Consider the following 14,571-nt stretch of genomic DNA (forward strand, 5'->3'; position numbering starts at 1 on the left):
GCCCATCTGTGATAGCACTGATCCCATTTCCACACTTGCTGTTAGCTAGGATCTGGGTTCAAGGGCTCAGCTCCATTAGGATTTAACTCTCCAGGGCATGGTGGTTCAACAGGGTGTGAAGGAGCTGAGACTTGGCTGAGTGACTACCAGGCAGAGAGGGCAGGGACCCAGACAGACTGACAGAGACCCCAAGAACTGACATGAGATAGGCAGATGCAGCTGGAACATTTAATATTAAGCACCTTATAGAGTGAAGGTGATGTGTTCTCGTAGAAATTATAAATAATGAAAAATAAGTATTTAGAAAAAGAAGTATGGGCCCCCACAGTGGGTGGCCAGGGGATTCTTTGGTTAAGCAGCAGGTAAGGCCCAGGGTCTGGGTTCGTCAGAGTCCTCCAAGGTCATCTGCCAGGAAGGCCAGCAGGTAGCGGCTGACATGACGATCAATGATGATGGGTGAAAAGGCAAGGATGCGCCGGGTCCCAGGCAGCACTTTGGAGTCTGGAAGACAAAGGGGAGAAGTGGCAATCCATGGGGCAGCCATGAAGGGGGCTCTGTCCTGGATGCCTCTAGACTAAAGCAGTCGGGGCAATGGTCCTGCCCCTACCTCCCACTCACATGTAGTCTTTCCATTTGGGTTCAAAGATCAGAACTAGCTCTGACCCTAGTAAGCTCCTGCCGGGGTGACCCTCAGGCCTTCAGTATACAATCCCGTACTGCTCTATGCCCAAAGGCCTTTCAGAGGTAGAGCAGGCAAGGCTGGCTGCAAGCTTCAGGCCTCAGCAGGGTTGGGCTTGTAAGGGCTATGATACCACAGATCAGGAGATCAAGTCTCATCAGGGGAGATAGCCCCAAGATGGCAGACACAGCAGAGCTGACTCTCAATTCTGCTGGCTGCACACTATGTTGATAAGCTGTCACTCTCTGTTCCCCATTTGCTTAGGGGTTTGAAGGTGTCCGGCACTCACCTGGCGGGCAGCAGTAGAGAAGGAGGGCCAGGCCTGCTGCCAGGCCCAGGCCTGCCAGGAAGCTCATGGGTCCTGGGGAGAAAGGAATGTGAGTGGCCTGAACCAGTTGGTGAGCACTATAGGGGGCTTGTCCCCTAACAGAAAGCCCTTGGGACACAGACAGAGCCCTGAGGGAAAAGGGAAAAAGAAAGAAGGTGGCGGGGGCGTTACCCCTGTCACTCAGCTCACGGCTCTCGATGCCCCAGTCCAGCTCTCTGCAATCTGAGTTCTCTGGAAACAAAATTACAGAGCTTGGTTAGTAGAGGGCTGAGCTGAGAGTGGGGTTGTCCCCAGGAAAATTCAAAGCAGTCTCTGACTCCTGAGTTGCTGGGCTTGCTCATGGCCACTGTACTGGGTGCCATGGGCAGGTCCAGCTGGTGGTATATTGATGTCAGCTCTTCAGAGGACACTGCATAAATTTGGATTTCCTTTGGTCCAGTTTCTATGACATCATGTGGAGTAAGCCAGCGTGACCTGTTTGCTGTAAGTCATCAAATGCAGGACAAATATCCATTATCAAGAACTTTTCCCTAGATGTCCCCATGGGGTTAGCAGGCAGATGATGTGCCACACAGGCCCCAGGGCACTGATGAACCATAAAAGGTTCCAGTAGGGATGTGGCTCGACCCTAGCGGGGTTCTAAAGAACCCAGTGAAATGCTTTCAGTGCAAGGGACAGGGAGAGCCTATTCACTCTTCCCCCAGTGTCCACACTGTGTCATGTGAGGTCTGAGAATCAGAGACACCAGCCTAGAGTCCCAGCTGAGCTCATGGGCAGAGTCACCTCATTCTTTTGGTCTGGTACAGCAGCACCTCCTCTCAGTTTTCCAAGCAGAGTATCTTGGAACTGAGCCACCATACCAGCCATGCCGTGAAATCCAGGTCCCAGCAGCTCCAGTGACCCCCAGACCTTTGGGACCTACATATCACCTAGGGCTTTGAGATCACAATCTCTCTTACCTACCATCCACATCTAGACCAAAGATGCTCTACAAAATCCCTGCATGAAGAGACCGGAGGATACAAAAGGCAGACTTGGGGTCTGCAGTGGGCTTGGTCACACTCGGCTGAGATGGGCAAGAAGCATAGGGGCGTAAGAATGAAGTTGCTATGAACTTTGAAATGAAGACACAGCCACAGCACACAACAGGAAGCAGACTGGATGCATGGAACGGTGGCTTCTATGTGAAAGCTGGCACAGGGAAGGGAGTGGCAGAGAGGAAGGACAGAGGGAGAGCCAGATTGATATGCTAGCTTGTACTATTCTCCCTGGGTCATTTCTGAGGAGGGATAGAGAAAGGAAGAGATGCCCAGGCTGGGCATCTGAGGCACTGAGGACCGCCATGCTGACAACAGTTGACCTGGTGCTGTCCCTGGTGAGTGTGGAACACTGTAGGTAGGGATAAGGGGCAGGACTTACGAGGAGTGTAGCGGCTAGGCAGGTGGCTGTGCAGGGGCTGGGCATGGATGTACAGAGCTCGGTAAAATTCCTGACAGTGCCGTTCCCCACGCTGCTGTAGGTGGCTCAGGAGGTCACAGAGCCGTACACGCAGGGATGCCTTGGGGTTCCGGAACTGGGGGCAGAAGAAAGGGTAGGCTGGTAGGGACAGCTGTGAGGCGGAGCACTCAGGACCCCAGCCTCAGAACCCTCACAACCCCTCATACCACCTGTTGATATACACCCAACACTGCAGCAGTCAGTTGTAGACTAAGTCTTGGCTAGTACTTGTGTTTCCAGGGCAATGGGCTGGGAGAGGTCACTGAGAAAGCAGGGTGTGGGGGACATCACCCTAAGTAATGAGACTCAATGTGGCTTCTCCCTATGCGGCCCCAGTGAGTCACCGCAACCCTCTCAGAGTCAGTTCTTGTAAAAGGGAAACAATCCCACGTAGTGGGATTGTAACAGAGCATAGAAGACGGCGTACGTGACAATTGCTATTATTTCTCAGTATGTAGGGACGTGAGTCTAGTATTTCAAAAGCCAACTGAGAAAAGAACAGTTTCTTCTGATGTGGTTGTGAAGGTCAGTGGACAGAGACACCACTTGGCACCAAGCCCAGAACCAGGAGGCTGTGGTCTGGTGCTGCCCCCTGGTGGCGACAGCTGAAAACTGACCAGCGATAACAAGCCTGCGCACGATGAGATGAATTTGAGCCTGTCGCTTTTTAAAACCCCTGTGTGGCTCACACTGTAAGTGTCTGAGTTGACAGGCAACCTGAATTGACCCGGCTTCTGTCCGGCCCAATATTGCCTGCTTTGAGACAACCTCCCAAAAAGGGAATCGTTGGTGTTTACCCAGAAGGGATGACCTCCAAAGGGCTATGGGTCTCTGGTATTCACTGTCCTATTGGGTTCCTCCAGTCTTGATAAGACTGCCAGGGGTATGTACTGAAATTTGTGTGAGGGCAGGCCCAAACTTCATCCCTTGTCCCCAAAACCTAGGGCTTCTTAGGGTATTCTTTTCAGACTTGGAGACAAGGCAGGATTAGCCCTGTGACACAAAGTCTGAGGACTGCATCTGAAATGCCAATCTCTAGCAGAACCATTATGGTGTGACATCTGAGGCCTTGGTTGCCCTCTCTGTAAATGGGGTGATGACTTCAGTTATTTGTAGAGCTATAGGTGAGAACTGGGAATGGTCCAGAAAGAATGTGCTTAGCAGCTATTCACCTGGCTCAGGTGGGCCAGGCCATGCCCCAGACTCTGAGTCAAGTGAAATATCATGTTTGTGTCATAGACGGAGTGCTGAAGCTTGCAGTGGGACCAGCCTCCCTCAAGTCTGCCTGACCAGGCAGGCCAAGCTTGGCTGTGGGTGGGTCCAGCCTCCACTGCCCACCTAATATAGGCTCGGCCTCTTCCTTACAAACACAAGGAAGAACGAAGAGGAAAATACAGTGAGCCATCACTTACTTTGACCCTCTGGAAGATGCAGAGGAAAGAGCCACAGTGTGGTCCTAGACTGTGTGAGTGTGTGTGTGTGTGTGTGGGGTAATGGGTACTTGCCCATGAGGGTGCATGTGTGGTCCTAGACTGTGTGTGTGTGTGTGTGTGGGTTTGGGTGGGTAATGGGTACATGCCCATGAGGGTGCATGCGTGCTCCTAGACTGTGTGTGTGTGTGTGGGGGGGGGTAATGGGTACATGCCCATGAGGGTGCATGCAGAGGTCAGAGGTTTGTAAGGATGCTTTCCTCAATGGCTCTGTATCTTACTTTTTTGAGATAGAGTCTCTCACTGAACCTGGAGTTCACCATTTTGGCTAAACTGTTTGTCCAGCAAACCCTTGGGCTCTGTCTGTCTCTGTCTGCTAGGGTCACAGGATTAGGGGTTCATGTTCACACAGAAGTCATTTTATCACTGAACTGTTTACCTAGCTCCGGGTCCAGACTTGTGATCCCTCCCTCCTCTGCTCCCTCCTGTTCTTACGCTGTGGTCTGTCATGTGTGATGGCTAACTTTATATCAACTTGACACAGGCTAGAGTCATCTGCGAGGAGGGAACCCCAACTGGAAAATGCCTCTGTAAGATTAGGCTGTAGGGAAGCCTGTAGGGCAGTGACCAGGGTGGGCTCAGGCTACTGTGGGTGGTGCCAGCTCTGGGCTGGCGGTCCTGGGTTCTGTAAGAAAGCAGACTGAGCAAGCCATGATGAGAAAGCCAGTGAGCAGGACCCCTCCATGGCTTCTGAGGCTCGTAGTGGGACCAGCTCCTGCTCCTGCCTCCAGGTTCCTGCCCTGTGTGAGTTCCCATCCTGACTTCCTCCACTGATGGACTATGGATGTGGAAACATAAATCAACCCTTTCCTCCCCAAATTGCTTTTGGTCATGGTGTTTCATCACAGTGATAGAAACCCTGACTAAGACATGGTGTATCACCTTCCGCCACCTTCTCATATCTCTGGAAGGGACCAGCCACCACAAGGACATCTGAGACGGAGACATAAAGATCTGAGGATCTGAGAGCACGTGGATTGGCCCAAGGCCAGGTGTGACTCCTACAAGCTCCTGAGGCATCTCCTGAGACAATAATCCAGGGCCAATGGCCATTTTCCCAGCTCAGAGAGGAGACTCCCAAGAAGCACCCTGGTCCCGCTCACCCCTCGGCACCTTTTCGGCCTCCTTGTTGGTAAGGATCTGTGGGTAGTAACGGTTCAGCTGGAGGATGATCTTGTCTACTTGTTGTTCGCTCAGGAGACCCTGTCCTGTCAGGAAAGGAGTGTCCTGTACCAGCCGGTCACAGTAGGTCTGATCTGGAACACATGCGGATAGCATGAGGTGAGCCAGCAAAGCCTCAAGAGGGACCAAAGATGGCACCCTGGGTGCTGAGCACAGAGGGACCGAAGATGGCACCCTGGGTGCTGAGCACAGGAGGGACCAAAGATGGCACCCTGGGTGCTGAGCACAGAGGGACCAAAGATGGTACCCTTGGTGCTGAGCACAGAGGGACCAAAGATGGCACCCTGGGTGCTGAGCACAGGAGGCCCACAGCTGCTGGAGGGGCAGCGGTCTCTCTGGAGGGTGCATCTATAACGATCATGTTAACTACAAAGAAGATATCTATAGAATACACAAAATAGATAAGGGAATCAAAATGTTACCACAAAAAAATTTCTTAAATACAAAGGAAATCAGTGAAGGTAGAAATGAGGGTTGAAAAAGCTAAACACAAAACACAAATAGTAGAGATAAATCTTTCATTATCAACAATTACTTTAAATGTACATAGGGTGAACTCTTTAATCAAAGGGCAAAGATTAGCAGAATGGCCTTAAACGCTGACAAGATGCTCATTATAGAGCTAAACACACAAATCAGTTGAAAATGAAAGGAATTAAAAATACATTTTGAGTGGGCTAGTCTGACCTTTTGACATTCAACATGAAAAGTTGTCATCTCCAAATGCTATGTTCAAAAACAACCTCATAATGCTGTAAGCAAGTTTCCAGTTCTGTATTGGGCTATATTCACAGCTTTCCAGAGACACAACCAGCCCCAGGTGGCCCCCAGGTGTCAGGTTGGACACACCTGATTGTGAACAGAAACCAAAACACAGTAGGCGTAGCTGTATTCATATTAGACAAAATAGATGTTAAGTCAAAACTGGTACAAGAGATCAAAAAAAAAATACCCAGCATATGTTAATAAAAGGTTAACTCATCAGAAATATGTAACAACTATAAACACATATGCACCAAGTTTCAGAGCCCCCAATATGAGGAAATTAGTGGAATAGAAGGGAGAAACAGACAGCTCTATCATATTTGGGGATGTTAATATACCATTTTAAACAACAGATAACCAGATAAGATCAATAAGGAAACTGAAGATTTACAAACCTGTAAACTACACCTACACGTCACACACAAAACAAACTACCCAGTAATAAAAAACAAAAACAAAACAAAAAAAAACCCCACATTTTTCCCAAGTGCATACCGAACATACTCTAGATCACAAAACAAACAAATCCTGGGCTACAAAATATGTCCACATAGGAACAGGGGCACCCACCCATCTCAAAGTTTTTAACCCAGAAATGTTCCTGTCCAAAGGAAGAAAAAGAACAAAAAAATGGAGCAGAGACTGAAGGAAGGAAAGGCCATGCAGGGACTGCCCCACCTAGGAATCCATCCTGTCTGCAGACACCAAACCCTACACTGTTGCTGTGGTCAAGAGGCACTTGCTGACAGGAACCTGGTATGGCTGTCCCTTGGGAGGTCTGGCCAGCAACTGACCAATGCAGATGTGGATGCTTGGAGCCAACCATCAGACTGAGCTCAGGGACCTCTTCAGGGAGCGGAGGGGGAGTGCAACCCCATAGGAAGAACAACGTCAGCTGGCTGGACCACCCAGTGCTCCCAGGGACTAGACCGCCAACCAAGGGATATACAGGGAGGGATCCAGGACTCCAGATACATTGTAACAGAGTGTACTGGCTGGTTTTGTGTCAACTTGACACAGGCTGGAGTTATCACAGAGAAGGTATTTTCAGTTGGGGAAGTGCCTCCATGAGATCCAGCTGTGGGGCATTTTCTCAATTAGTGATCAAGGGGAGAGAGCCCCTTGTGGGTGGTGCCATCCCTGGGCTGGGAGTCCTGGCTTCTATAAGAAAGCAAGCTGAACAAGCCAGAGGAAGCAAGCCAGTAAGGAACATCCCTCCATGGCCTCTGCATCAGCTCCTGCTTCCTGACCTGCTTGAGTTCCAGTCCTGATTTCCTCTGGTGATCAACAGCAATGTGGAAGTAAGCTAAATAAACCCTTTCCTCCCCAACTTGCTTTTTGATCATGATGTTTGTGCAGGAATAGAAACGCTGACTAAGACACAGAGGATGGCCTTGCCTGACAGCAATAGGATGGGAGACACTTGGTCCTGTGGAGGTTTGATGCTCTAGTGTAGGCAATTTAGTGAGGCCCTATGTCAAAATAAGAATATATAAGATTCAGTGGTAGAGAGCTTGTCTAGCATGCACCAGGTCCTGGGTTCAGGCCTCAGCACTGCAAGGGATAAAAAGCTAGCAGCAGGGAATCAACCGGAGGAGCCCTAAGTGCACTTTGCTCAAAGAAAGAGCTCATCTGAGCAGGCCCCAGACCTGACGGCTCTAATTACACCAGACTGCAGAAAAGGCAATACCAAGGAAACAATGAAATCAGTGGTTGCCAGGCATGAAGAGAGGGAGAGAAGGAGGGATAAGCAGGCCACAGGGGAGTGTTAGGCAGTGGAATTATTCTGTGTGATGGCATAAACTAAAGCCCACAGAATGCCCAACACAAGGAGGGAATGCTAGTGCAGGTTCTGGGCTTCAGCTAATGATAATAAGTGGATCTGAGGGAGGGGCAGGGAGTCCATTTCTTCAATCTTCAGTCAAGAGTTCCCCAAATAAAGCCCAGAGCCAGGCAGTGTACACCTGCAGTCCTAGTTACTGGAGAAGCTGAGACAGTCTGGACAACAAAGAAAGACTTTGACTCAAATAAACGAGACAAATAAGTCTATTAAGAAAACTTATTTGGAAAATTCCTTTGTTGATGTTTGTGGGGAAACCGGGGCAGGAGGAGGGGTCACAGAAAGCAGAGCCTAAGTTGGGATGGACTATTTGAGAAGGAGCCAGGAGGGTCTTCCTGCGCCACAGAATCATCTAGATGCTGCCTGGCCAATGCTTACACAGCTGCAGGCTCTGTGTGTGTGTATGAATATATCAAACCATTCTTTAAATGCAAGTGCAGGGGCTGGAGGGGAAGCTCAGTGGTTAAGAGCATGTGTTGCTCTTGGAGAGAACATGGTCTACAGCTCTAGTTCCAGGGTATCTGGTGGCTTCTTCTGACCTTCTTGACACCAGGCACACACATGGTACACATACATGCAAGTCTGCAAAATACTCACAGGCAGAAAATAAATCTAAAAGCAAGAGTATGTATCTGCTTCTATTTAGATTAGACCTCTATACGGTAGGTTGGGTTTTTACAAACAGGGTCACCATGTCAAGAAAGGTGAGACCTGTTCCTGCCTTCATTCTGGTGTATGGAATCAACAGGCTACCTCTCTCACATCTCCATTCCCCTGCCACTTCCTCCTGGCTGGTCTGTCTTCTGACTTCCATAGCATCCCATCTCTGAAGATGGCTGTGTAGGGTCCTGTCCAACCCAGGTGGGGACGACCCATCAACATGCCTACTCATGACAGGAACTTGGGGATGTTTTCCAGGAGTTCACAGTGTGACAGTAGGAGCTGCATTCATCAAAGACCCCATAAGCACACCCTTGACCCAGGAAGCTACTCTCAAGAGAATAGGTATAGGGCTGGTTGAAAGCCATTGCTCCTCCAAGGCCCACACTTTGGTTCATCAGCCATCCCTGTCTGAGGCTATCGCACCACCTCACCATGGCAGCTGGGGACTCGGAATACTGGCCCAGTCCCCTGACAGTGTGTATAGGAGACAGACTTTCCAACAACCAGGGACACCCAGTGACTTACCATGTTGCAGGCGCTCCAGTGCCTGCAGGTTCTCATTAAAGAGTTCAAATGAACAACACTGAGCTAACTCGAAGAACAATCCACAGAGCAGACATTTTGTGGTTCTATTTATATCCACCTCTAACCTCCATCCCCCCCCACCAGCTCTGCGAGTGCCCCACTTTCAGGGAGGAAGATGAAGGTTATAAAGTCTGCCATCAGCCTGGAGGTAAGAGCCACACTGGGGCTGTTTGTTGATATTCTGCTTCTGTCATTTACATATGAATCATTGTGAATTCAGGGCTCTGCTCTCTTCCAGACAGAAGCAGGCCAAGGTTGTCTGACTTGCCAGGGTGTACAAGGTTGCACACACAGTAGGCACTCACTGAAGAATTCTGGAATGAGTGGGCTTTTGTCCAAGGTCCAAGGCAAGGCGAGGTCTCCTGGTGGATAGTGGCCAGTGCTTCATAGCGGCCTCCTCCTACCCTGAGAGCCACTAGCCAAGATGGACCTCTGATGCCCACAAGCCATGAGTCACAGGAGCCCTGAGTCACCTGCCATGGGTGGCCCAGCCCCGGGGCTGAGGCCAGCAGCTTTAGGGCAATGTACTTCCTGTGCTTCCTGTGGCTTTTATAAGCTGTTCACACAACCACAGAGAGGCAGCCACTGGGTGTAATGGAGACTCAGGCAAGCTCTGCCTGGATACCAGGCTCCGGTAAACAAGGCCAGGAATGCCTTTACTAGATAAAGAAAGATGGATCATTCTGTGCAGAACCCATGAGCCTTTGCCTGTATCTTCCTTCCCTGCCAGCTGATACCAGAAACTTGGCTCTGTCACCTCATCTTCAACTTCTGCAGCCCGGACCTAAGTCCTCATTCTGGCATTTGGGACCCCGAAGTAGCTGGTCCCACCTGCCCTAACTCTGCCCCTAGGGTCCCAGAGCCTTCTGTCTGCAGCTCACAACTGGAGTCGGGACCCATGCCACAGGCCGGGAATACCTGGTTGATTCATGCCCAGCTTATTCAGCCCCCTTCCAAGAATTTACCGTTCTCTTGGGGTCCAGAACTTGAGCATCAACTTCCCTCTGAATCACATCCAGAAGCTCTTGTCATAGTACTTGGTTTGGCTTAGATCACTCACTCCATGAATGCTACCTAATCTGTGAAGACACAACCCTCAGTACCTATAGCCACCAGGCACACACACACACACACACACAGACACAGGCAACAAAGACTAATGTGCATGGCAGCCCCTCAGCTGGTGCACTAGGGCACTGAACCAAGAACAAGGGATCTGTGGCCCCAGGGTTGCCCATCCAACCCTCTCAGGCTTCTGCCTTTCAGTCTCTATCTCCTATTAGAAAAAGGTGGGATAGTTAGACGTGTCAAAAGGCCAGCGAGGAGACAGCAGAGAAGAAAGCCCGCCGTCGCCACAGTCAGAGCCTGGCTGTGTCCTTCCAGCCAAAGTCCTCTACCCCCACATCTGTCTGTTCTCCTGGAGGTGGGATGCCTCATTCTCCATGGTCATCCTGTCTCTGTAATGGGCCCTTGGAGACCAGCACAGGCGAGATCTGCCCCACACATCCTGATGAACTTACTGGAGGATCTGGGAAGCCAGAGGCAAGGCAGGGCCCAGGCAAGAATGCTGAGGCCAAGGCTCCAGTTCTGCTCCTACCACTGTCCAGCAGGACCTGGAGGAACTTACCCATCCTGAGATTTTTCTCTCCCCATTCCTATACAAGCATAATATTCCTTATGCCCCCAAACGGCCATTCGGAACAAGAGTGATTATTAGGGGCTCAAGCAGGGCTCTATACGTAATGCTCAGAAACGGCAGCCCCACACAAGGAGGGTCCCCTCTAACCTGTTCTAGAAGTCACCACAGGTTGCAGCCCCAGAGGTCTTATTTGTGTGCATGACCAATGCTGACTCCAGTTTAGAGACCCCTGGGACTTCTGGGGTTACTTCGACTCTCTGGGCTATCCCAGGTGAACTCCCAGAAACAAAGTGCATCTGGTAGCTACCATGTTCCCTTGGGCTCTATGTCATCAGGGGGTCCCTAGCTGACTCATCCTCGCATTGGTCTTTTACAGGGAGAACTTAGCACTGCAATGTCACTGTGTCCCTTTGGGATCAGGAATAAAGTGGGTGAGTACCCAGAGCAAAGGGTTGGGCTGGGGCAATCAAGCCAGCCTGGAGAACAGGATCCAGTTGTTGGTTCCGAATTCCCTAGACCCATCTAGAGCAAGAGACTCGGCTGGAGTCTGGCCCCGGAGCAAGCGGGGAAACACGGGCGTATCCCCGGTGCCACAAGCTACCCAGGTTTGCAGCGCCGGTCCCGCCTCCAAGGGGGATGTGTGCAATCGGAGCTCTAAAGTCTCAGCAGACTGGCGATGAGCACCATTTCCCTCTCTCAGATCCGTCCCGTCCCGGGACACCGCCCCGCTCCGCAGATGCTGCCGGAGCAGTGCGCCGGGTGAGCGCTCACCTGCTGCTCTGCCTCCTTGGCCCGCGACGGCCCCCACTCCTCTCCCGAGACCCTTGGCGCCCCTGGCCCGCCGCGCAGAGCACGGGACACCCCACCACCGCGCGCCTCTTACGCCCGCGTCGCCGGCGCCAGCTGACGCTAAGGTCACTCGGCTCCCGTCGCCCTCCTGGCCCTGCGCCCACCTGTCATGGCGGAGGACACGGCGCCGCCCCGTCGTCCTCGGCTGTCCGCCGCCCGGCCCGAGGGCTCCGGTGACCGCCGCGCTCTGGCCTGGCCCTAAGCCCCGCCTCTTCCCTGTAGGCCCCGCCCAGCGACGACATCTTAGCCCCAAGCTCCTCCCTACAATTAGCACGCCCCTTTCTGTACTTAGCCCTGGGGACGCGTCAGCAGTGGGGCGGTCCCGGCTCTAAACTACTTCCGTTACTCTACACCACGGGCTCCATAGAGCCCCGCCCCTGAGGAGCTTCGCTTGTAGCGATGCTGGGAATCCCGCTCCAGCCAGCTTAAGTGACCTAGCGGAAAAGCTTAGTACCCGGAGTCCTTGTCTGGACCAGAGAACTCAAGCCACGTCCAGGCTCAAGACTCGCCCTATTCACAGCCTCTCCAACAGCAACGGGGGGTGGGTGCTCCTTCGCCTATGCCCCGCCCCTCCTCCGGGTTTGGAGGTTAGGAGGTAGTTGTGAGCTTCTTGGTTCTGTTTTCTGCTGCTGAGCCCTGGCCACCCCACTCCCATCTCCTGGATGAAGAAACCGAGTCTTAAAAAAAGATGAGAATTGGGGTTGGCGAGATGGCTCAGCGGGTAGGAGCACTGACTGCTCTTCCGAAGGTCCTGAGTTCGGATCCCAGTAACCACGTGGTGGCTCACAACCACCCGTAATGAGATCTGACGCCCTCTTCTGGTGTGTCTGAAGACAGCTACAGTGAATTATGCCGGAGCAAACGGGGCTGCAGAAGTCCTGAGTTCAATTCCCAGCACACACACACACACACACACACACACACACACACACACACACACACACGATGGCTCAAGGCCATCTGTACAGCTACAGTGTACTCCTATACATAAAATAAAAAAATAAATCTTTAAAAAAAAAATGAGAATTACCCAAGGTCACATAGGAGGTCAGGTCTGGAAAAAAAAGGCTGGTGGGAGTTCAGTGGCAACCATGGACCAAACGAAGTCGGTAGGGCCTCGACCAGACAGTGATGAAATGAGACTTAACAGAAAGCTTGGTGGGTCATCCTTCTATCAAGTCCCCCATTTACACAGAGGACAAATGTCTGGCATTGCAACCTAGTTAAGGAAGGCATGTAGTCTGACTGAGCCTCAATTTTCCTAACTATAAAATGTGTGGCCTCTGTCGATAAATCTCCCCACCTCCCAACTTGTTTCCTTTCTGTTGTAGGGCCTGGCCCTTCCAGCTCTGGTACCCACCACAGGGAGCCCCCAAGCCCAGGCCCAGCTAGGAAATGGAGCTCTGTGTGGGTAGGGGAGGCAGGACCCTCACAGCCAGTAATGGCAGCAGGCACCAGATTTTGCTTCTGTGCTGGTGTGGCTAGTCTGGCACACTTTAGAGCTGTAACTTGAGATATTGGAACCAGACCAGGACCAAGACCAGGAATGGGGGCCCCAGGTTTGGATGCACTTCCCCGGATAGTGTAGAAATCCCCTGGGTCCCCAAGCCCTCCGTGTCTGGTCTGCCTCAGTCCTCCCCAGTGCTGCAACCTCTCATCTTGGGAGTGAGAGTCTTGCAAGGTCCCCTAGCACTCCAAGCTCTTGGACCCAGTGGTAGTGATCAATACACTCCTGCTGCTTGCTAAGCACTGAAGAAAGTGAGGCTTGCTCAGGTTTCCCACTGGCCAGGCAAATGCAGAGCCAGTAGGCAGCTGCCCTCAGCACCCAGCTGTGCCTGCAGAGGGACAGAGAGCATGGGCAGAGGATAGTCTGGGCTAGATCCAAGGGCTACATCTTGCAAAAACCCTGCACAGACCCCATTGGGACCATTCTGAAGGGCCTCTGGGATACAGCTTGACCCCAATTATTACACATCCATCACTGTGTTCTAGAAATGGGATGAGACTGAGGGCTTCCTGAACCACCCATTTTTAGGCATCTCTTGCCAGGACTCATCATCAGGAAGGCCAGCATTCCACCTTTCTATCTTCTCCTAAACCTGACTGAGGTCCCATGAGGGAAACTGAGGCCTAGAGCAGAGCCCCTCACCCAGCTCTAGCAGTCTGAGGTGGCCGCCCAACTGCAGGATGCTTGCTCCTTGGCACTCCAGAGTTTGTACAACATTTGATCCAAGGACACCACTCCAGCTCACAGAGATTCTACATCCTAGACCATATAGGAGCCCCCTCCCCGCCCCCCCACCTCAAGCTTTCGGGGAGAGAAGACCTTAGTCTGAAATAGGACAGCTACAGGTACACAAGGGGCTATAAAACACATCCAATGTCCACTTCAGGATCTACAAGAGGAGCAAGGTAGACCCCGGGTCTAGGTATAGACCTTGGGTACTCCTCCTCTTCCCAAAGGGGCACAGGTTGCTGCTTCCCTACCGGCAGGACCTGTTGACTTAACATTATTTGAATATGGAAAGGCTATGCAGATTTCTAGAGTACCAGCTGATGTTGTGCCTCATCTGCAAAGCAGCTGGGAACCTTCACAGACATAGTCAAATGAGCTGGTCAGAAGTCACGGCCTGTGAGACCAGACTTACTCAGGACCACTGCAGTAGAGGGAAAGAACAAAAAACTAGGCTCAGAAGACAACTCTATTCTGAATACGGTAAGAGCAGTGTGGGGCTTACAGCCAAGGAATGTGGAGGCCTGGCTGATACAAAATTGAGAGACATCAAGAAGGCTAGAGTTATAGCGTAGTTGATGGAGTGCTTGCCTGCCTACCATATATGAAGTCCTGGGTTAGATAGATCTCCAGCACCAAATAAACTAGTCATGGCAGACCAAATCAGTGATCCCAGGACTCAGGAGGCAAAGGCAGGTAAAGGAGAAATTCAAAGTCTTCCTTGGCTATATTGTTTAATTGGGAGAGATGAGACAGTATCCAAAAAGAAAAGAAAAAGAAAGGCAACATCTGGAGTTCCCAGGAAGGGACTGGGGAGATGG

At 51.4% G+C, this 14,571-nt stretch overlaps 1 protein-coding gene across 2 annotated transcripts; it reads right to left on the reverse strand.

The window, feature by feature from the left end:
* Positions 1 to 214: 214 nt before the first annotated feature.
* Card19 (caspase recruitment domain family member 19) lies at positions 215 to 11,754 on the reverse strand. Of its 2 annotated transcripts, XM_031359112.1 has the most exons (6): positions 11,622 to 11,754; positions 5,108 to 5,250; positions 2,427 to 2,580; positions 1,179 to 1,238; positions 969 to 1,040; positions 215 to 501 (listed from the first exon to the last, which is right to left on the reverse strand). In XM_031359112.1, exons 1-6 carry the CDS (start codon positions 11,626 to 11,628, stop codon positions 386 to 388), a joined length of 552 nt encoding a protein of 183 aa, XP_031214972.1. In that variant the 5' UTR covers positions 11,629 to 11,754; the 3' UTR covers positions 215 to 385. The 2 variants fall into 2 exon arrangements, with proteins under 2 accessions (XP_031214972.1, XP_031214973.1); XM_031359113.1 differs by lacking the exon at positions 1,179 to 1,238.
* Between the last annotated feature and the right edge of the window lie 2,817 nt (positions 11,755 to 14,571).

Source organism: Mastomys coucha, unplaced genomic scaffold (assembly GCF_008632895.1).
Source record: "Mastomys coucha isolate ucsf_1 unplaced genomic scaffold, UCSF_Mcou_1 pScaffold7, whole genome shotgun sequence".
Taxonomy (NCBI): Eukaryota; Metazoa; Chordata; class Mammalia; order Rodentia; family Muridae; genus Mastomys; species Mastomys coucha.

Bases quoted from the DNA above. Each gene is read 5' to 3' on its own strand.
- Card19 (XM_031359112.1), bottom strand. The intron at 2,581-5,107 runs GTGCCGAGGGGT...TTCTGCCCCCAG, and splicing joins CCAACAAGGAGGCCGAAAAG to TTCCGGAACCCCAAGGCATC. The intron at 502-968 runs GTGAGTGCCGGA...TTTGTCTTCCAG, and splicing joins TCTCTACTGCTGCCCGCCAG to ACTCCAAAGTGCTGCCTGGG.